Source organism: Manis javanica, chromosome 3 (assembly GCF_040802235.1).
Source record: "Manis javanica isolate MJ-LG chromosome 3, MJ_LKY, whole genome shotgun sequence".
Classification (NCBI taxonomy): Eukaryota; Metazoa; Chordata; class Mammalia; order Pholidota; family Manidae; genus Manis; species Manis javanica.
In genome coordinates, this window is record NC_133158.1 from 6899216 (window position 1) to 6921023 (window position 21808).

A 21808-nucleotide genomic window follows, 5' to 3' on the forward strand; every position below is an offset into this window, starting at 1 on the left:
AAAAGCATTATAGTGGTTATCTCTCAATCTATAGTTTTTCCCAAAGAATGTCACTTCAATTTGAAAAAAATGGAAACCCTTTATTAAAAACAAAACGATGAAACAATTAGAAATAAATAAAAAGTAGTTTCTTGGGGTTAAAAAAAAACCAAGTTGCCAAGTTAATACTTTCTTTACAAAAAAAAAAAGCAATCCTGCAAATCTTTTTTTAACCCATTTAGTGAAAATTAGGCAATTTCAGTTGCATAACAGTCACTTCCAATAATGGCAGTAGAGTTGCTTTACATCACAAGATTATATGGGTCCTCTTTATTCCCTTTTCAGAGTCCATGAAAGCATCTTTGACTTGGTTTGGTTTTAAAAATAATACAGTGGTAATTGAACTATGATCCTAACACTGAACCTACTGAAGTTTATTATCCCCTAGTTTAACCTCATAAAACTACACACACTAAAAACCCTATTTTACTTTTATCCAAGAGATGATACCTTTCTTATTTGGGGAAGAAGGGAGCATTCATAGCAGAATAGGAAAATTGCACTTACACCAAATGACACAAGTTAAACACACACTATCCCAGTAACTTCTCTGTTAATTATCAACTACTGAATTCCAATTTAAACTCATAGTTTTGTTTTTATAATTCAAAAATACACATTGTTAGAAGAATGTATTTGGTTTTGAAAATAAAATTTCAATCTACAAATGTATCTGAATCTATACAAGCTCAGAATTTTTAAAAAGGTTTATAAAAGATATAAAACATTATAGACAAAAACTAAGTTACTCATAAGGTTATCAAGTTGAGTCCTTAACTTAATAGTTGTAGTTAATGAGGTATATACCTTTATTACCTAGTAACAAACAACCAGTTACACAGGGCTTTACGTGGAAGCTCTGAAATTTGTGAAGCTAAGAAGAAAAGTGCCTGCGAACTCTGTTCTATGCAGAAGAAGAGCCATCACTCTCTAAGTCGTGTATTCTGCTATGCAAACAGCACTTGAATTTGTTTTTAATAACATTAGCTGTGAAATACACATTAGGTATACATGCTTTCTGGGCAGTTCATTTTATTACAGCTTTTCATTCAGCATCTGAGTTTAGAAATGTGCAGGGCCAAAATAGTATTTTATTGTATCAAAGAAAACTAAATTTTTGAAGTATCTCCCCATTCTGTTACACACATGATAACAACCCATACTTTATTTTCCAATTTAGACAATTAGTAAACTCACTGGGATCTATGTTATTGTTCACAGTATGTAAAATATGCAAGTCAACTTTGCTAAATAAGAAAATCCATTTCAAACACCTTCAAGACTCAAAGAGAACACACACAATTACATATTTTATCATTTTATTAGGAATAATTCCAAATGGGTTATGAAGAAAACTTACTGAGTTTGATGAGTTTTCCAAAAACTCTTAATGAAGATATGTCCACCAATAAACAACAAAACAGCAGAACTATCATATACTGGGGGCAAAGAGTCAGGCTGATACCAAAAGCAACATGCAACATAAAAAAAGATACAATATAAAGGAAGACAATCTGCTGGGTATTAAAAATCACCTCAATATTAACTCTTTGCAACCAGCACAGAACTACTTCGCTATCAAACCCAAACCACACCAAGGTAAACCTGGCTTCACTGATGGGGGAAAAAGTAAGTTCCTCAGTGCAAGAGATCTTGATAGTGTTTTGGAGCATTTCCCTGGCTGGTACAAGCAGTATTAGAAAATCTTTTTTGGCAAGGGGAAAAAATAAATACAAATGGAATGCTACATTTTTTTAAATCAGCAGACTGTCCCAGGAATGATAAAGGTATCAGTAAAGTAGCAAGGGGTACTTTAAAACATTATTTGTGGGCTCAAAAAACATTCAAAACGGATTTAAAGGTGTCACAATAGCTATGTCCAGGCATTGAGACTTGAGGGAAGTAAAATTAAAGGAGGACACTTTTTTCCCAAGTTAAGAATTTCTTTAAAACCAAGCATACTGTTCAATAGCAACATTATACTTGGTAAACAGTAATTGGCAACAAAATAAGTTTAAACGCTGTAATATTCTGCCCAAACCAGTCCCAGATATTGTTTAATAACCAAGATGCAAACTAATTTTGTTGTAACAAGCCTAGACCAATTCTATCAAACATGTCCTTGGTTAGATATCCAGTTTCATTTAACGTTTTGAAAGCTCATTTGACAGCCAGTCAAGTCCCTCATACAGGCCAGTTCCTTGTGTAGCACAAGTGGCTTGAACATACCACTGTAAAGAAAGGACAAGAAAATATTTAACATAAGACCATGTATAACCACAGTATTTAAAATGTCTTCATCAGAAAATTATTTTCCAATTGTCCAGAGATTATTCAGTCAGCAGTTAACCATAAATGTGTAAAAAAATATATATATAAAACCACAGGAACAAATGAACAAATATGTTGATGTTACATCTCACAAATGAGTAATTTATTATTTAATAATCCCAGTAACTGTATAGATTGGGAATATTTTCATACCTCTTGAGTCTCACAAAATTCCACATGTTTAAAGCTGCTACCTACCCATTCATTAGATTTTATCAACTATCCTCTACTTAACTTGAAAAGAACATTTACGGGAAGATTGATAATAAATAAACTACCTAGCTGGTTTTTATAACTCTCTTCCCATAAATCTAATCAAAGTAGAAGAGGCAAACTTTTGAGAGTAGGGGTGGTTCTTTCAGAGGCAAGCTTTTCAGGTATTTTCACCATCTCATGTATCACCAGAAGTTCCACTTTTTAAAATGGCAATGAATCTTATCTCCAGTAACTGTATGAAATACCATGAAAGGTTACAAGTACCAAAAAAAGACATAGCAATTTAATTACCTTTAAGGGCTAGTATATTTTTATTAATTTTCTTGACTGACCAGTTTTATTCTGCTTTAAAATAAATAAAGCTTTAATATTGAAAGGCACTGAAAGTATGCCATGCTGCCAATTATCTGGATACCAAACACCTCAGTCAGTAATCTTCAAGTCTGGGAAAAGGCATAACTTGGATCTTGATCTTCACAGCATGGAAAACTGTTTTCATTTACAGTTTATTTCAATCAGCCTGGGGCATCCCAAACAGTCTATATAGTTACTGTCCAGGCACATTGTGTGTCTTGTTATGACAAGTTAATGCAAATTTACCATAAAGCACAAGACACACTAATAGTTCATAATATCATCTTTATATATAGAACAGTATATTGCATTTTGCCAGTATTTAAATTACCAATGTAAAAGCTATTGGAGAGCAAGTATAATGTTCCTTGTAATTTTAAATTCAAAACTTGATCTAATATCACAATTATAGGTTCCTCCACAAGCTTTTGATGTTAACAAGCAAATAGTACAGAACAGTACTACATAAAATATGGCTGCTAAATATTGGGGTTGTGGTGAGAAAACTAAATTCTAAATTATTTGCTGCAAAACTATTTAAAAGATATAAAATTGTGAGTATCTATAAGCTTTAGCTATTATAGTTCTCATATAGTACATTTTCCACATCTTTAGCAATACTAAACATTTTGAGGATAAAGTAAATAAAAATCAAATGAAATGAAAATATTTAAACCTTTTGGATCCTTAAAGGATATATATACTAGAAGTTAAAAAATGGAGAAGCTAACAGTGTACTTTTAAATTAGAATTGAACACAGCATTTATAAAGGTTTGAAATAAAAGGTAAAAGGGTTCCTATTTGTTAGCAAGAGCATATTAATGTATTTTTTTTTAATGATATGCTCATTGTCTGTTCAAAGGGGACAATTAGGTAGTAAATACTGAAACTGAAAGCTAGCTTTAACAATTATCCTACTAATGCTGAGAGTCAAGAAGTTAATATAACCCTCCAACTACTTACTGTTCTGTTACGAAGAGACTGAAGACCTAATTTGTCTGTCATTTCACTGATGGCCATAGCATTTGGCAAATCCTGTTTGTTTGCAAAAAGCAGCAACACTGCATCTTGCAATTCATCTTCCTGAAGCTGGAAACAAAAGCAAGGACATTAACAACTAGCAAACTGGAATCCAATTATTTTAATAAACTGGGTAAAGCACTATCTTCCTAAATATATCATTTATTCAACATTAAACGTATTATCAAACATCAACTCAATTTTGCTACATAAAGTTCAGGTATTCTTATAACTTAAATCTCATGTCCATCAGTTTTTAAGTCCCCAGCAAACAATCATGTGCCTTCTGGTAAAGCAAGTCATCCTAACACTCCACTAAGGTAAATCATTCGTTCAGCCTTCATCATCATCCAACTGAGGGTCAGGATTTTCAAGGACAAGAAACAAATATGGGAATACTGTTTTATGGTAGGATCTCATGGTGCTCAGTAATAAGAAGCATTTAGATGATGATTCTTTTTCGGAATTTCATCCTTTTCCAGCCAGCTGGACCAGGCAACAGTGGGACAACACAATGATTAGGGTAAATTATCATGAAAAATACAATAATAATACATAAATATACTAATAAATGATAATTAAAATACAAGAGTAAGTAATACATAATAATTACTAAAAAAGGTAAATAATAAAAGAGAAGAAGCAGGGAGAAGTGACATACTGATACATCATGAACAAACCTTGAAAATTTATGCTAAATAAAAACAAAAAGTACCAAAAGATAAGACTACATATTTTATGATTCCATTTATATGAATTTCAGGGCTGGGGGTCTGGGGGAACAAATATGAATAATTCTAGGATTTCTTGCTGGGGTGATGAAAATCTTCTACAACTATATTGTAGTAATGGTTGTATAATTTTGTATACTAAAAATCACTGACTTGTACATTCTTTTTTATTGAAGTATCACTGATATACAATCTTGTATTGACTTCAAATGTACATAACAGTGGTTCAACAACTTCTACGTTTTAAATGACTGAAGTTTATGGTATGTGAATAAATGCACCACAGAAAAAAAAGTCAGCATTGAAATTTTTAACTCCTTCAAGAAAACACACCACCACTGACTTAGTAACACGTACACTGGCAGAATGGTTTTACAAACTGCACTCCAGTCTTAGGAGTACTGAATGACAATTAAGATTTCACTTCAGTAAATATTTTATGGCTACAACATTCCTCTAGACAAAGTTCCTCTGAGCAAGATTCCTCAACAATCATCCCCAACCTTGGGACTTCTAACAAGAAGAATATATGAAACATTAATCTGGTATCTGGCAAGGCAAAAACCATCAACCAAATCTGCATTTACCATCAACCAAACTGCTATTACCTTCAGGTGGCTCTTTATGATGGTTGGTATTACAAAATGTTTCAAAGTATATTATACTGGCACAGTTTAAAGAAACCGGAACCCCAAGACCTTGAGAACAAGAGATTGTGAACCAGGATTCCTAGGTCACAGAAGTTTCAAAACCATAGATGTTATATGTATAAAGGACTGGATTAACACACACATCCTCAACAAGAAATATTCATCAAAATCACCCATGAGCTTTCTAAAAATAATCTGGGCCTTCCTCCCAACTTACTTTTGAGTAGTAGCTACTCTCCTGAGCATTTTTTTAAAAAGCCACATAGGAGATTTTTATGTGCATTCTTAAGAACCTGTGATGATAGTTCCCCAAGGTTCTTTTTAGCCCTAAAAAAGCCATTTATGTCATCTGATCAGTTAAAATGTACCAACCACTAATACCACTGTCACTTGGAGAAGCTCATTTTGGAAACAATAAATTTAAAAAATATTCTTACCATTTTCTGCAGCTCTTCTGCTCCTTCTTGAATTCTTTCACGATCATTGCTATCTACCACAAAAATAAGACCCTGTGGAAAAATTGTTTAAATAAATTACACAGTCAAATTTAAAGGACACACTAAATATGAAACATAGGTATAGGGGGAGCAAACCACAGAAAGAGTTCAATGCTAGGAAGAAAATGTCTCCTCATTTAACAAAACAGAAAAAAAAAACAAAAAACAGGGCTCTAAGTACTGAAAACAGATTTAACACAGTTTGTGATTTTAACTTACCAATGTTGTTTCCAAAACAAAACAAAAATCACCAGCATAATATTGTGTATCAACTATACTTCAGTTTAAAAAATCAAAAAAATCTTAAAACAAACAAAAATCTTACTCTTAACCAAATAACCACTTTTCTCAACTACTCAAAGAAGATAATTTATCCCTTCCCCCTTCTTATTAAGTGCAGCAGTAAGTAACAAAATGGCCCCAAGATAGGGACAAAAAAAAAGAAAAGTATAAACCAAAGATCCTAAAGATTCATGAATTTACTGACTGAAATAGTCTGTCAGTCAAAAAGCATGCACAAAGTGTTTTTTAAAAAAAGAGGAAGAAGGGCAAAGGGCACACCACTGTAGTTGTTATAGGCATTATCAGAAACAGGTACCCTTGCTCCCGAATGTTGCCTATCAACTCCAGAACTAGGGAAGTCCTAAGCACAGTATCAAGAAAAATTCAAGGCTAGCTATATCAAATGAGAAATTCTTAATAAAAAGATAGTAACCATTCTTAAAGATATTCAGAAATATTAGACTCCTATACTATAAAAGAAATGGAATTAGGAAGCAATTAGTTGAATCGAAACTTTTCTAAAACCTTTTAAATGGGGAAGTATAAAATTTTAAACTGGAGAGATTAATTGTATAGCTTTGTTAAAATCTATTGCTATGAATACTAATAAGTGATTAGTCTTCCCTCCGCAATGCTGACCTGTGAAGTACTTCTGATCATTTGTCACCTTCTCACAAACTGGCTTGCACTACTATTTACTTACATTGGTAACTATATTAAATGCAATGAGGGCAAAGGACTATATCATTCTGTATTTACCTCTCAGTATTACCACAGTTCTGAGCTTGCCAAGGTATGTAATTTGTATTTTAGGCTATGCTCATTAAATGACAGTTTTGTTTCATTTAGCAAATTTCAAACCCATTTCCTTTGCCTGTTGGAAACAATCATTTTAAACATCCTAACCACTGAAGAAACTTCTGGTGCTGACAGCCAGTATGGCTCTACTGTAAAGATACCTACATTAAAATCTCAGCACTACTAATTATATAAATTACCTGCCTGAACAGGCCTCCTTTTCTATAAAACAGGGCCAATTTCTTAAGCCTATTACAGATCAAATGTAATCACAGTGGTATAAAAGACTTTATCATGGTGCTTAACTCATATGAGGCATTTAGTAAATGTCTCCTTCCTTTCCCTCCTATTCTAAAAGCTATTCCTTTTTAGACCCACCCCTGTAGAAGTAATGCGTCTAAAAGAGATCTAACTGTATTTAACAATCTTTTTTTAATGTAAAATGCTACTGGTCCCAAAGTAACATTATTGAGATGGCGAATTATTTTAGGAATAAATTCTAAATTATTCACTTCCTGGAACAGCCTAGAATCAAGTATAGAAAAGCCAGAATTCTAAAAATAAGCCTGGCTACTATAAGAAAAGATTACTTCAAAAGTCAAATATTTACTTAATTATTTAGAACAGCAAAACAACTGGAATTATCTAATGAGAAGAGGAATTTACTACAATAAACACTGTGTCCTAGACTGCTAATGTAAGTTAGGCATAACTAGCTTCTTTGACACTTATAGCTAACAGAAGTGATCAAGATTATTAGAAAAGTTAGCTGTTAAGAGCCAAGCTGTGATTTACATCAGGTAGCACACAAAGCTTTCTCCAACAGGCATGAGCTATGCAAGAATAAAAAAGTAGTACTTAGACCTTTGATTCTAAGGTGATCCAAAGAGACCAGGAATGGATCAATCTCAAGAACTCAAAGTAAATTATAAAGCATTCTAAATAAATCTAGGGCTGGCGAGGATGCAGAGAAAGGGGAACCCTCCTACACTGTTAGTGGGAATGTAAATTAGTTCAACCATTATGGAAAGCAGTATGGAGGTTCCTCAAAAAATTAAAAATAGAAATACCGCTTGACCCAGGAATTCCACTCCTAGGAATCTACCTAAACCAAACAGGATCCCAGATTCAAAAAGATGATGCACTTCTATGTTTATCGCAGCACTATTTACAAGAGCCAAGACATGGAAGCAACCTAAGTGTCCATCAATAGATGAATGGATAAAGAAGAGGTGGTACATATACACAATGGAATATTATTCAGCCATAAGAAAAAAACAAATCCTACCATTTGCAACAACATGGATAGAGCTAGAGGGTATTATGCTCAGTGAAATAAGCCAGGCAGAGAAAGACAAGTACCAAATGATTTCACTCATTTGTGGAGTATAACAAAACAAAACTGAAGGAACAAAACAGCAGCAGACTCACAGACTCCAAGAAGGGAGTAGTAGTTACCAAAGGGAAGTGGGTGGGGAGGGAGAGAGAAGTGGATTAAGGGGAATTATGGTTAGCACACATAATGTAGACAGGTCATGGGGAAGACAATACAGAATAGTGAAGACAAGTAGTAACTCTATAGCATCTTACTACCCTGATAGACAGTGACTGCAATGGGGTGTGGGAGGGGGACTGAAAAATATGTGCGAATGTAATAACCACAATGTTGCTCATGTGACACCTTCACAAGATTGTACATCAATGATGCCTTAATAAAAAAAAAGTCAATAGAATAAATAAATAAATAAATCTAGGGCTAAGACCAAGGTAACGCTTTGTCAAAAATTACAAGGTTTTCCAACTCCTGCCCTGCAGGTTCCTACAGAAGTTTGCTCTGAAAAAATATCCAGGTGCCTAAGATGCAACTTTGTAGAGAAGAAATTCAAGATGCGAGTCTATACTAAGTTTTTGGACCAACAGAATATGTCTTCTTAAGGATTTTGCTTTTCTCACCCCAAAAATCTGAGAGCTCATTTCCATATTTTATCAGAATACTTTGCTTAAGTCATTAAATTTGTTAATACAATAGAGTGTGACTTCACCATGTTTCAGCAGGGGCCAATATGTACTCTCCCTTTAAAAAATAAATATATGTACAACCTAAGTGTCTATCAGTAGATGAATGGATAAAGATGTGGTACATATACACAACGGAATATTATTCAGCCATACGAAGAAGAAAAATCCTACCATTTACAACAACATGGACGGAGCTAGAGGGTATTATAATCAGTGAAATGAGCCAGGTGGAAAAAGACAAGTATCAAATGATTTCACTCATCTGTGGAGTATAAGAACAAAGAAAAAAACTGAAGGAACAAAACAGCAGCAGACTCACAGAACCCAAGAATAGACTAACAGTTACCAAAGGGAAAGGGACTGGGGAGGATGGGTGCAAAGGGAGGGATAAGGGGAAAAAAAGGGGCACTACGATTGGCAGACATAATGTAGGGAGGGGGCACGGGAAGGGCTGTACAACACAAAGAAGACAAGTAGTGATTCTATAGCATCCTACTACACTGATGGACAGTGACTATAATGGGGTATGTGGGGGGGGACTTGATGATGGGGGGAGTCTAGTAAACATAATGTTGCTCATGTAATTGTAGATTAATGATACACACATACATAAATGTGGTTAATATAAAAAAGAATTATAAGGCTTACAATTAGTAAACTAATTTTATTTCAAAAGCATGTTCCCCAAATGAAATGAGTATGACTTACTTTAAAATAATCCAAAAGTAAAGTACATCAGAGAGTACTATCAATTAAACAATACTGGCCATATCCAAATAACTTAAGTTGGGTAATAGACACAGAGTTGATTATGCTGTTCCTTTCTACTTTTGTGTATACTTGAAAATTTCCATAACAAAGAGTTTTACAACATGTGAATCATATCAAAATAACATCTTTGCTTACCACAGCTGTGTTAATGAATAGAAACGTTAACATTTTTTAAATAAAAAAGCATGCCAGGACTCCTTAAACCAGGTACTCACCTAGGGTACTCACTGCCACCTGGTGACAGTGATCTTAGAGTTGGAGACTAAGGACGACATCTGCAAATCTTCAATATGAAGCGCTTTAATACCACACATTACTTTAAAAAACTCATCAACAGCAATAGTAAACAAAACCTGAAGACAGGCTTCTCATGTGGTGGAAAGCAAAAGAGAGTTGGGACTAGGTCAAATAAAAACGTAGAACAAGAACGTGCTCTCCCATCTAGGCTAAGTCATTCCAAGATTCAATTTCCTCTATGTGAGAGACCAGAGCAGTGGTTCTCAAGAGGGACAATTTAGTCCCCATTTAGTAACATGTGGAGACATTTTTGATTGGCAACTGGGTTGTGGACGGTTGCTACTGGCATCTGGTGGGGAGAGGCCAGGGATGCTACTGAACACCCTACAACGCAAAAGCGAGCCCCCTTCACCCAACAAGGAGGTATTCAGGAGAAAATGTCAACAGTGCTGCTGTGGCGGAGGGTCCTGTAGCAGAGCCTCGTTCTTCACCGGAAGGTCCCACAGTATCACTACCACCTACAAACTTGCTGGAAAGGCACAATCTCCGGCCTTCCTCAGCCAGGCCCTACGGAGTTGATCTGTACTTCAACAAATACCCAGATGATTCATATGCAAGGCTTGAGGAGCACCACTGATGCCTAGGTTATATCCCCAGAAGTTCTGACTCAAGAGGTCTGGGGTTATGATCAGGGCTTTGGAATTGTTTTAAAGCTCCCAAGGTGATGCTCATGTGCAGCCAAATTTGAGAACTCCTACTCTACACGATCATCAAGGTCTCTTCCACACCAGTACTACATACACTACATGATGAAAAATACCTAACTCATCAACAAAGAGATCAATGTATTTTTTCTTAATGTACTTTAATAAAGTAAACAGTTAACTAGGTTAAATGAAGAACAAGTAATTGCCTTAACTTCATTAAAAACCACAATGACAGAAAGTTATACAGACCTTGCTTTCTATACTAAGAATGAACAGAATTACTGATGAGATATCTAAGTCAATATTGAGAACCAGCCCCAGCTCCACTCAGTCTTCCAAAGGGCCATGTAACTCTTCCAACCCTAAGTCAGTTAGCCTCCAAAGGTTTGAGTAAGAGAGGGCACGGACAAATATGGAAGTAGTGATAAGAATGCCAACTCATACAGTAAACACCAACACCCAGTTATATAGTTGATATTAACATGAACTTTACAGCATGAAACATATGAATACAAGTTATAAAAATATATATAGAATTCCTTACCTGCGTATTTTGGAAGTAATGCCTCCAGAGAGGCCTAATTTTATCTTGGCCACCAACATCCCATACTGTGAAACAAATGTTCTTATATTCTACTGTTTCCACATTAAAACCTACAAAGGAAAAACAAAATGTTATGTACAATGTCATTATGAAAATAAACTGCTATATTGTGGAATTATCTCAGAATTGCTTTTTCAAAATCCCACTGGTTAATCAACAACTTAAAAACATAAAAGTTATAATGATGGACCCATATGATCGTACATTTGTCCAAACCCACAGAATATATGCCAGGAAGAATGAATACTAAGGTATATGATGGACCGTGGGTGATTATAACGTTCACCAACTGTAACAACTGTACCACTGTATCAAGTGATGTTGACAATGTAGGAAACCATGCAACTGTGGAGGCAGAGGGTATATGGGAAATCTCTCTACCTTCCTCTGTGAACCTAAAGGTGCTCTAAAAATAAGGTCTTAAAAAAAAGAAGTTTCAAAATTAAATCATATTCTATTTTACTTCGTATTATCACGATAATTATTACGGTAGAAATTAAAGTCATTTGTAAACTTTCTTACCAATGGTAGGAATGGTGGTGACTATTTCCCCTAACTTCAGTTTGTACAGAATGGTTGTCTTGCCAGCAGCATCCAGTCCAACTAGAACAGACATGAGAGATTTTAAATCTAGATCAAAGGCACACATTAATAATTTTACAACAAATAGTTTGAAAGTGAAAGTTGACTGGTCAAGACACAAATGAGAAATGAAAATACCTCATTTCTGATTCTCAAAGGCAACACTTCCTATAGAAAGCCTTTCTATTCTGCTTTTTAGACCTAGAGAGACACCATGTAATAGGGAAAAGGCTATCTGGCTGACTCAGACTCTAATCTCTAGATTTACTTTGCCACAAACTTGTTGAATGCTTTTAAACAAGTCACTTTAGCAAAATGAGGCCAGAAAAATTAGCTATAAAATAAGGGGACTGAATCGTATTATAGATGACATCTTCCAACTCAAGTCCCTATTAATTCTACAAACTACCACCATTTTTTTTTTTTCCAGGCAGTTTGTATTGTTTGGTGTTAGTCACCTGCCGAGGCACACTACCACCATTTTTAAAAACACAAGTTAGAGGTTGAATCAGGTATCACATAAGAACAAGTGAATAAAGAATTATCTTGAAGACTCCTAACTCAATTTCCTTTTATATAAACAGCATATTTGGGTAACAGGTCTTGATGCAAGAGGAAAAAAACACCTTACTACACTGTACTCTCTGTAAGAAGATGAGGCCAATTTTGCTCTACCTAAGTCCATTTCAACATCCATTAGGCAGAAATGACAAAAAAATGGTTAAATCTGGATTGTAAAAATGGCCCTATCATATTCACCTCCAATACAAATAATGTCAAAACTCCTAAAATGATTCTTTTGAGACAAATACGAGGGAGGATTGTGCTCGTTTCTGAAAATAATTCATACTAGAACAAGAGGATATACTCTTTAATACAGTGATAGTGAAGAGCAAATAAAATGCTGGTTTTAAGTATGAATTTCTCAACACCTGCATATTCTACATTGTTTATTAAAGCTTTCATAAAAGAATAGAAGGTCAGTATCTAGTAATTTCACTAAATGTATCATTGTTCTAAGGACATCATATTTGGCCACCTAGATTTAAACTATCACAGATTTTGAAATGAATTCAACTGCATATTGACTTAATAAGCAAGGATGCTTTTAAAATATGTAAATCAAATTAGCACATGAAACCAATGCTACTAAGTTAAAAAAAGAGACCGCTTTACTTATCTAAGTACATTCCTGTGCATGTAAGTTTAACAGAACTAAAGGCAATTCAGACTCCTCCTGTTCACGTAACAACCCTTTCTGCTCCGTATCCTCTACAACAAAGGATAGCTTTAAGATCTCTCTGAAGACTCAGGTATTTTATGCCTTCCTATTCCTGTGACCTCTAATCAAACTGTGTTCCACACTTCTTTCTCACTGGGAATAATTCTAAAAAATACAAAAAGAAACAAAACAGCTACAGTTTGTCATCTTCAGTAAAAATCAGAAAATGAGGGGGAGAACAGTAAGATCTCATTATTTTAAAAAGCTAAGTCTCTTTGAGAACACAAATCCTTCTCAGGGTTTTTTGATCAAATTTTAAAATAAAGCAAAATTCACTTACAAGTTCAAATACAATTAAGTTCAAGTCAGAAGAACTGAAACTGAGATGTGGCCTAGAAAAAGCACTTGAATTAGGTCTGGAGAACTATGGGCACTAGTCAGTCCTCACTGGAGGTTCACCTGGACCCCACAACACCATTTAAAACCAATGTAAATCCTAAAATACTGCCATGGAATGAAAGAAAACCCAGGACAAATTATGATTACATAACTATTTCAAGGTATAGAAAGCACATAGGTAATCCAGTTTTTCCTTTAAGAAAGTTTTATATCTGCTTGTATGCATAAGCAATATTCTTTACATTGTTAGGATTTTTTTTTTTTTTTACACACAATGAGCATGTGTTACTTTCATTAAAAAAAGAAAAAAAATTCCCAGGTAGACTTCCTTTACTAAAATGTTGGGCTGGTTACATTTCCTGATGTTTATCAAGAAGATAACTACTTAAAAGTCTTGAATATATTACACCAACTTAACAGAAAAAAAGAAGTGTTTACAAAATAACACAACCATAAGGTTTTTAAAGCATCCACAGTTGTTTTTTTTTAAAATACAAATTTTAAATTAAATGGCTCAGACATATATAAGATCCTAAAGCCAAGGTATATCCTTTGTATCTAACAGTGCTTGTATAATACAAACCAGAAGTTTTTTTTCAAGGTATTTCTATTGTGAAATTTAAGACCCACAAATTAATACATGCTACCATTTAAAACTCATCATATAGTCCTTAACTCAAAAACATATTCATATAACAATTTTGTGCCACCTCTGTCATTCACTCCTTAAGGGTGTATTTCCTTAATGTTTCAGTATTTGCAATGAGATTTCTCCACAAAACGAAATTACAACTAATTCTCAACGAGCCAAGAAAAGACTCTAATCTGTACTGTCCAGTAATATCCTCCCTCTTTTCCTCCCCCCATAAACAAGCCACTGTACTGAAAGATATACTGGAATTAGTTGTTCTCCTTAACCAGACCTGCACTTAGACCAATGTGTTCATTTAACAGCAGCAAAACTACCCCCAAAATCTTTGCCAATCATTAAGTATCTGTACCAAATTATGGCAGCAAGAAATACTTGCATTTTAAATTAAGGAAGTTAGATTCCAATGATTTCAGCTTGGAGAAAAAAAACAAATGGAGGAAGGAAAAAGACTGGGAAGAAAAAAGTCCATTTTCAGATGGGGAAAATTTCAAATAGATATTTTGCTTCATACTTTATTTTTCAAGTTTTCTACAAGAAAGCTTGAAATACAACTTCATAATAATTTCAAGTGCAGTGCATACTGTGTTCCAAGCACAATCTAGGTGATTCCATACATTTTTGTAATTTAATCTCACAATAATACTCCATTTTTCAGATGCAGAGCCAGAGGTTCAGAAAAATGTCCCCAGAATCACAGGAGTAGTGAAATAGGTATTCAAAACCCTAGGTTTTATGAGGAAATTAGATTCCTCATATAGTTGGTAGGAATGTAAAATTGTGTGGCTGCTTTGGAGAACAGTTTATCAGTTCCTCAAAATGTTAAACATACTTAACATATGACCCAGCAATTCCATTCCTAGGTATTTATTTACCCAAGAGAATTAAAAACATGACTCAGAAACCTGTTCACGAATGTCTATAGCAGCATTATTCTTAAGAGCCAAAAACTGGAAACAATCACACTTCCATCAACTGATTAACGAAGAAACAAATGCGGTATATCCATACAATGGAATTACTCTTCTGCCATGAAAAGAACATATACTCACATGCTATAACATGGACGAACCTTGAAAACATTATGCTAAGTGAAAGAGGCTAGACACGGAAGGCCACAAGTATGCTTCCATTATATGAAATATCCTGCTGAATGGACAAACCCATAGAAAATTAAAGTAGATGAGTGTTTCCAAGAAGAACGGGGGCAGGGGTACTGTGACTGTTAATGGGTATCAGATTTCTTTCTGAATTGGTTAAAATGTTCTAGAACTAAGACAGTGGTGACTGTTACACAATTCTATGAATACACTAAAAACCACTGAGTTGTACACTTTATATGAATGACATCTCAATTTTTTTTGACTAAAAAGAAAACAAAACTAAATCCTAGATCTGATGCCAGAGCCCTCAAGTAATGTCTATATACTGCCATCCTGCCTGTATCTTAACATTTTAGCCAATTCCTCAGAGGTTTGACCATCAAAACTGACACATATATGTGTACTTGATTGTATGTACCTCAATACAAAAAAATTAAAAACTGAAACAGCTTAATAGGTATATAGAAAAATCACAGTAAGCCTAGGTTTTGCTTCTACCCAACAGATCAGGAATACTTGCACTTTCATCAGTGTGTTAACCAGCAGCAAATCATCAAAGTCTGATAGCCGTACACTTTATAATAAAAGAGTGCATCTAAGGATGGCAGTATCAGCTTCTAGAAGAGTGAAGCTGAAGTTTTTTTCCTTTTGTAGTGTTTCCCTTTATCCCATAACTAATCAGAAAAGCTTTTTTTTATGCTTGCAGTTGTTTTCAAATAATGACCTGAAAATTGCTCTTAATAAACTGTCAAAAGAATACAAAACCATTATTTATATCACAACTACAATTTTAAAGGAACAAAAACCTCTTAACAGACTGAGAGTAAATATAATAACAATAGTGAAATAGTGTAGTATCAGGTGATTATCAATTTATTCTTTTTCCTGTTTTCTAAATTTAACAAAAAGGACATGTATTATTTTTAGAATCAGGACAAAAATTTTTTAATTACATAATAAATGTATTTACAGAATATGCTGGGAGAAAGTATGATATGCCATTTTTAGCTTGAAGCCTCACTTAAAATACTGGTAATATTTCTCAAATTGTCAAACAGAGGATCCTTCCTCCTGAACTCTCTGGTCCCAAAAAACCAGTCACATATATAAACTATCATTACCAATCTTTTAGAAATCAACAACTTTTCAGCTTCTCAACAGGCAAGAACTTGCCAGTTCAAAAAGAACAGAATAATTTCCATTATTAGTGTTTTCAGATATAAGCAAAATCTGTGGCATCATTTACCAAAATTAAAAATAACATCTTATTACAGATCAAAAATATTGAGATCAGATGTAAAATAGGATAATGCAGCGCTACATGCGAAATCAAATGTGGAAACTGGTCTTCAAATTTAAGCCCAATATTATCATTCACAAAGTGATTTCTACCTTTTAAAAACACCCTACTAGACAATTTCTGTCTATGTATAGCTTAGGTGACATTAAATTTGATACAATGTTGGTTTTTAATTTTTTATTAGTTAACTACAAGCTGTAACTTCAAACATCTTTTTAAATTACTTGAGCTTTTGGGAGAATGGGTGTAGTAATAAATTTTAAACTTCTCCACAGCAATTTGGCAAACGAGACTCATCAGCTAACTGCTATCTTTTAGTAACACTTTAAAGTGGTAGTCTGAAAAAGTCACTGATTCAAAAGTATTTCATCTATGCCCTACAAAGGAAAACTACACATACCTGGCAGAAAATGCTAATATGGAAAAAACAACTATTAACTGGCAAATCTAATACCTGAACACAGGCAGACACCTTAAGAATGATCTTTATGCCATCACTCATAAAACAAGACAAAAAAAAAAATCTAATAATTATCGAATTACCAAGTCACCTCTTTCTCTACCCTTGCACATATCCTTCATAAGGTTATATACTTTATTTGATGAGTTACCATAAAAATTGACCTTGTGACTTAAGTGTTTTTAATCAAGGAACCCTGATTATCCTGAAATTAAAGTGCAAAACAAAAAAACAGCAAACCTGAATAATAAAATATTTAACATAAAATTAGTAGTTGCAAATCATGACTTCTATTCCCTGCACAAACGCACAAAGTGAAGTACTTTTCCTCTTCCATTTTCTTTGTCATTATTTTTGGAGGGTAGGAGGGAGAAATGCTCCTCCAATATAGTAAATACAGTAAGGTGATTATAACATAATTCTTTCTTTTCCCTCTGAAACTTTTTTAGTCACCACAAAAGACTAAGGATATGAAGAATAGCAATTCATTCACAAGAAATCATAAGTAAAAGGGCCAACACACATTTACAGGAACATAACCACAAACTAGTTAATCTCTTTAAGGAACAGATTGGAAATTTCATTTATCACAGTCCAAAGTCCTCCCACTGACTTCAGATCCTTTTTTAGACTGCCAATTCTCAGCCCCTTTTAAAGCTTAAATATACTTGCCTTCCTAAATAATTCTATCTTCATAAATGTTGTATGAGAAACTTCAAAAGGGAAAACAATCTGATTTATCTCTGTGAATGAATCATTAACAATTGGTTCACGAATTGTGAAGAAGCTGGAGTCAAGAAAGTGAAAAAAGAACCGAATGTATATACTCTTAATCTTCATACACCTTGAAGTATAGCTGAAACTTGCTTTGGAAAATTTTCAATTATAGTAAACTCGAAAATAACCGACCCATCCCCAGCAAACAAGTCAATGAACCAAGCTGAAAGTTACAGAAGGGCTATTAGCATTATTCGGGTCCACGGAGCTTGGCTGTGATGTAGAGGCTGCTCATAGTGCTGTCGGGGAGGGGTTGCTTACATCACTTAAGTGACAGGCACCTTCTCCCTCAGCTGAGCAAAACATTGACCCCGAAAAGCAGTTTTTTAAAAAAACCCTTTCAAAAGTATTATTACATAACAAGGCCAGCATAAAACTAAGCGTCATGATGTTCAGTTACTGGAAATTTGTCTTCCACTTAAAAAAAGAGTTTCTGAAACTTTTTTTCATTAAACCTTAGTCAGCTGGACAGAAATCAGTTCGGCAAAAAGAGTAAACCATGCATAGTAAGTTCTGAGAGCGGCTACAAGAAACATTCATGATAAGCTCAATTTTCGGAAAGTTTTTACTAAAGGAAGAACAAAAAACTGAAGCGGAATCCAGCGCGAAGCAAAAGTTTGGCGAAGTGAGGGCCGAGGACTCCGGACTCTCCTGGCACCCCGGGGGCTCCCGCGCCAACCGCGGGGCGCCTGGTCACTTCCTGCCCTGGCCGGCTCCAGGCTCTCGGCGGCCGCTCGCTCACGTAACACTGGGGTGTGCGGAGCGTGTTACACGAGCCGAAAGGGGAGGAGGAACGCTGGAGTCGCTCGGCCTCCCTCTCGACCGCTGCCCGCACCCGGGGAAACAGAGCCAGGCTCTCGCAATGCGCCTCGACGGTGTCTTCCGGACTCGGTGAGATCCGAGTTCGCTGCCCCCACATCTCCACCCAATCCCGGCTGGCTTTCAGTACGACTACGGAGAGAAAAAGCCAAACCCAGGAGGAGGAACCCTTGCCCCACGGCCCTGTGCCCGTCTCTGGGGCACACCTGGGGTGACCGCGCACCGTCCGCCCCCTGGTCCCCCGGGAAGAACTCCGACCCGGCCTGCCGCCCCTCCCCCACCACGGCAGGAGACGGAGAGACAGGCCCGAGGCCGCCCCGAACCCCACCGCGGCCTGGGCTCGGCTCCCCGCCCCGTACTCACCCATCAAAATGCGCATCTGCTTCTTGCCAAAGAGGCGGGAGAAGAGGGAGGAGATGGTGAGGCCCATGGCGGTGGTGGCACTCGCGACGGGCAGGAGCAGAAGGGGTCTGGGGCGTCCCCGGGCCTTTTCCTTTCACGCTCCCGGCAAGCTGAGCGGGAGGGGAGAGGAGCTGAGGAAGAGAGGACGGCACCGACGGCTCGATGGCTGGCGTGTCGGACGAAGCTCCGGGAAGGAATTCGCGGGGCTAGGACCCGCTCGACGACTGGCGAGGCAGCTCCGGCTCCGGCGTTAAACCTTCGGCTGTGCCACGTCACGCGGCAGCCGCGGCTACTCCGGCAGCTGTCCGGCCCCTCCAACGCGGACAGAATCGCGTCACCGTCGCCCCATCCCCCTCCGCTTCCGGTACTATCCGGGCCACTGCGCCTGCGCGCGAAAGGGTGCCCTGCGCCTGGTCCGCTTCGCTGACGTGCATCTCTGGCCGCCGCCATCTCCCGGACGTGACTCCGGAGCCGGGCGAGGACACTTGGCACATGCGTACTGGGAAATGGGCAAAGTCCCACAATGCCTCGCTATGGTAAGACGCTTCCGCCCGGAAAAAACGGAGCCAGGAGGTAGTTGTCCTTGCTTCCGGAAAGGTGGGCTGTGCATTATGGGTTAGGGAACTTCCGTTCTTTCTGCCCTTTGCATGTCCTCCTCTTAAATGCGTCGCGTGTGGGATTCCCCGGTTCTACGAACGTGCACGTTTCTCGCGCACGATCGGACACTTGCCCTAGAGGAGGAATAAAAACTGGCCCTGCCCTCCCAAGAGATGCGTGTGCAAGCGAAGGATGTTGCAACCAAGTAAGATGATAGGCCTTATCACTTCGATCCCCACTCCAGGGCACACTTAAGATCCCTAATCCGAAATCAAGAGAGCGCCAAGACATTTTGCAGCTTTTTAAGAGAAGCCAAGGAAAGATTGTTCTTCTTGTATCTTTTTTCTCCCAAAAGAAGCATGTAAAGTTTATTACTTGAGGAAGTGGAAAGCAGCCTCGGTTTAAAATGGTTATGGTCTCAGTGTTTCATTACAGAATGACGTACACATCTTGTAGAATATATATATATATACATATAAACCCATTTCACTGGTAAAATAACACAGTTTTAAGGTCAACAGTTTTATCTGTACTTCAAAAGTTGCTTTATTGATATGTAGTTTACATGTAATGAAAGTCACCAATTTTAAGTGTATAATTAATTTTAACAAACGTATACAGTAGTATAGCCAATACTGTAATCATATCAGTAATTTCTGTTACACCAAAAAGTTCCTTTGTAGTCATCCTATTCCCTCACCTCCAGCCTCTGGCCAGGCACTAATCTGCTGTCACTATAGCTTCACCCTTTTCCAAAATTTCATATAAATGGAATGAATCATGGCATGTAGTTTCTTTGGTGTGGCTTCTTTCTCCTAGCACAGTGATTTTGAGATTCGATGTTATAACATGTATCGATATTTTGTTTTTTATTCCTGAGTAGTATTCCATTGTATGGATATAGCATAATTTCTTTACCCATTCACCACTGATGGGCCGTGGATTAAGTGTTCTGCTTTTATGACTAAAACTGGACATTTGAATACAAATGTGCATGCGTATGTGTATTATTTTTACAAGATGAATATATTCATGCACCAAGTTTAAAAGGTAATCTTTGAATTTGGTGAATGAACTAACCACTGTTTGACAGTTGTTCTTAGTATTTTCCTCTCTGAAATACTAACATTGCTATATAAATGTTAATGGATTTTATACTGCTGAGTACCATCGTCAATTTAATAATATACTGTAGACATTTAAAAATTATCAGTACTTACACTTAACTCATTCTTTTTAAGGGTTGCATTCCACTGTATGCATGTAAGATAACTTATTTAACTCATCTATCAAATTGTAAAACTTTCATACTCTGATCCAAAACTTCCACTTCCAGGAATTTACAGTAATGAAAATTTCCCTCAAGTTTGCATTGGTACTGGTAAGATGTTCAAACAATGTTTATTACATCACAGTTTGCAATGGAGAAAAATGGAAATACTGATTTTTTAAAAATAAAGTTTTAATCCCATTTTTTCCCCTCACTGATCACTAGGCCAGATATTCCAATTTTGCTTTTGTATTTTGAATTTTATAAATTCACAACAATGATGGCTTAAGACAGTAACTAGACCCATTGTCAGCATAAATATTTCATCTTTTTTCCAAATAGTGCCATTCTACACAGTTCTGTAGTTGCTTATTCCAACTGATATATTCTACAGGATGGGACTGAGTAAGAAAAATCTGCAAAGTTCAAAAAGAGTAAGCTTTTTTATATTGTTGAAGGCCTGCTACTAAATAAAGTTCCATTCAGAAACTCATTTCTCTACAGTTACCCTCGGCAGTAAAAAGCAAGATCCTTTTTATTCAGGTAGATAAGGTAAAGCCATTTGTAGACAATAATGGGGTTATTCTGCCCTTCTTAGAATTTCCAAATATTAGAGAAATGCATTCTTAAGGTGAAATTAAATGTAATTAAATACACAACATTGTAAGAACAGGGAAAGGAAAAGGAAAAGCAATTGATCTTCTGCACTGAAGACGTTTAAACTCCTTAAGCAGTTTAATATAAGTGTTATTAACATCTTGTAGGAAGCAAAATATAATTATTTTTCTAATAGCTTAAAGACTATGTAATTACCTGAGAGATCCACACATTGTCCTAGAAGTTAACTGGAATTTAAATTTCCTAGAATTTAATGGAATTAAAGACTACATCTTTCTTGAGAAGAACCTTCCCTTACCCTAGAAATACAAGTAGAGTTGCTTAGCTGTTGATTAACTTAATATTGCATTTTT

General features: G+C 36.1%; 1 protein-coding gene across 2 annotated transcripts; it reads right to left on the reverse strand.

Annotated features, from left to right (window-relative positions):
• Nucleotides 1-1341: 1341 nt before the first annotated feature.
• ARF4 (ARF GTPase 4) lies at nt 1342-19414 on the reverse strand. 2 transcript variants are annotated; one of them, XM_037019364.2, is made up of 6 exons: nt 18932-19343; nt 11780-11860; nt 11198-11307; nt 5780-5851; nt 3905-4030; nt 1342-2270 (listed from the first exon to the last, which is right to left on the reverse strand). In XM_037019364.2, exons 1-6 carry the CDS (start codon nt 18996-18998, stop codon nt 2184-2186), a joined length of 543 nt encoding a protein of 180 aa, XP_036875259.1. In that variant the 5' UTR covers nt 18999-19343; the 3' UTR covers nt 1342-2183. The 2 variants fall into 2 exon arrangements, with proteins under 2 accessions (XP_036875259.1, XP_073086846.1); XM_073230745.1 differs by lacking the exons at nt 1342-2270; nt 3905-4030; nt 5780-5851; nt 11198-11307; nt 11780-11860 and adding an exon at nt 18297-18700 and having other exon boundaries at nt 18932-19414.
• Between the last annotated feature and the right edge of the window lie 2394 nt (nt 19415-21808).

Excerpts from the sequence above, each read along its gene's own strand:
- ARF4 (XM_037019364.2), bottom strand. The coding sequence starts at position 18,998 with ATGGGCCTCACCATCTCCTCCCTCTTCTCCCGCCTCTTTGGCAAGAAG. Across the intron at positions 11,861-18,931 it reads GCAGATGCGCATTTTGATGG|TTGGACTGGATGCTGCTGGC; the intron begins GTGAGTACGGGG and ends TGTCTGTTCTAG. Across the intron at positions 2,271-3,904 it reads AGTCTCTTCGTAACAGAACA|TGGTATGTTCAAGCCACTTG; the intron begins GTAAGTAGTTGG and ends CTTTCTTTACAG.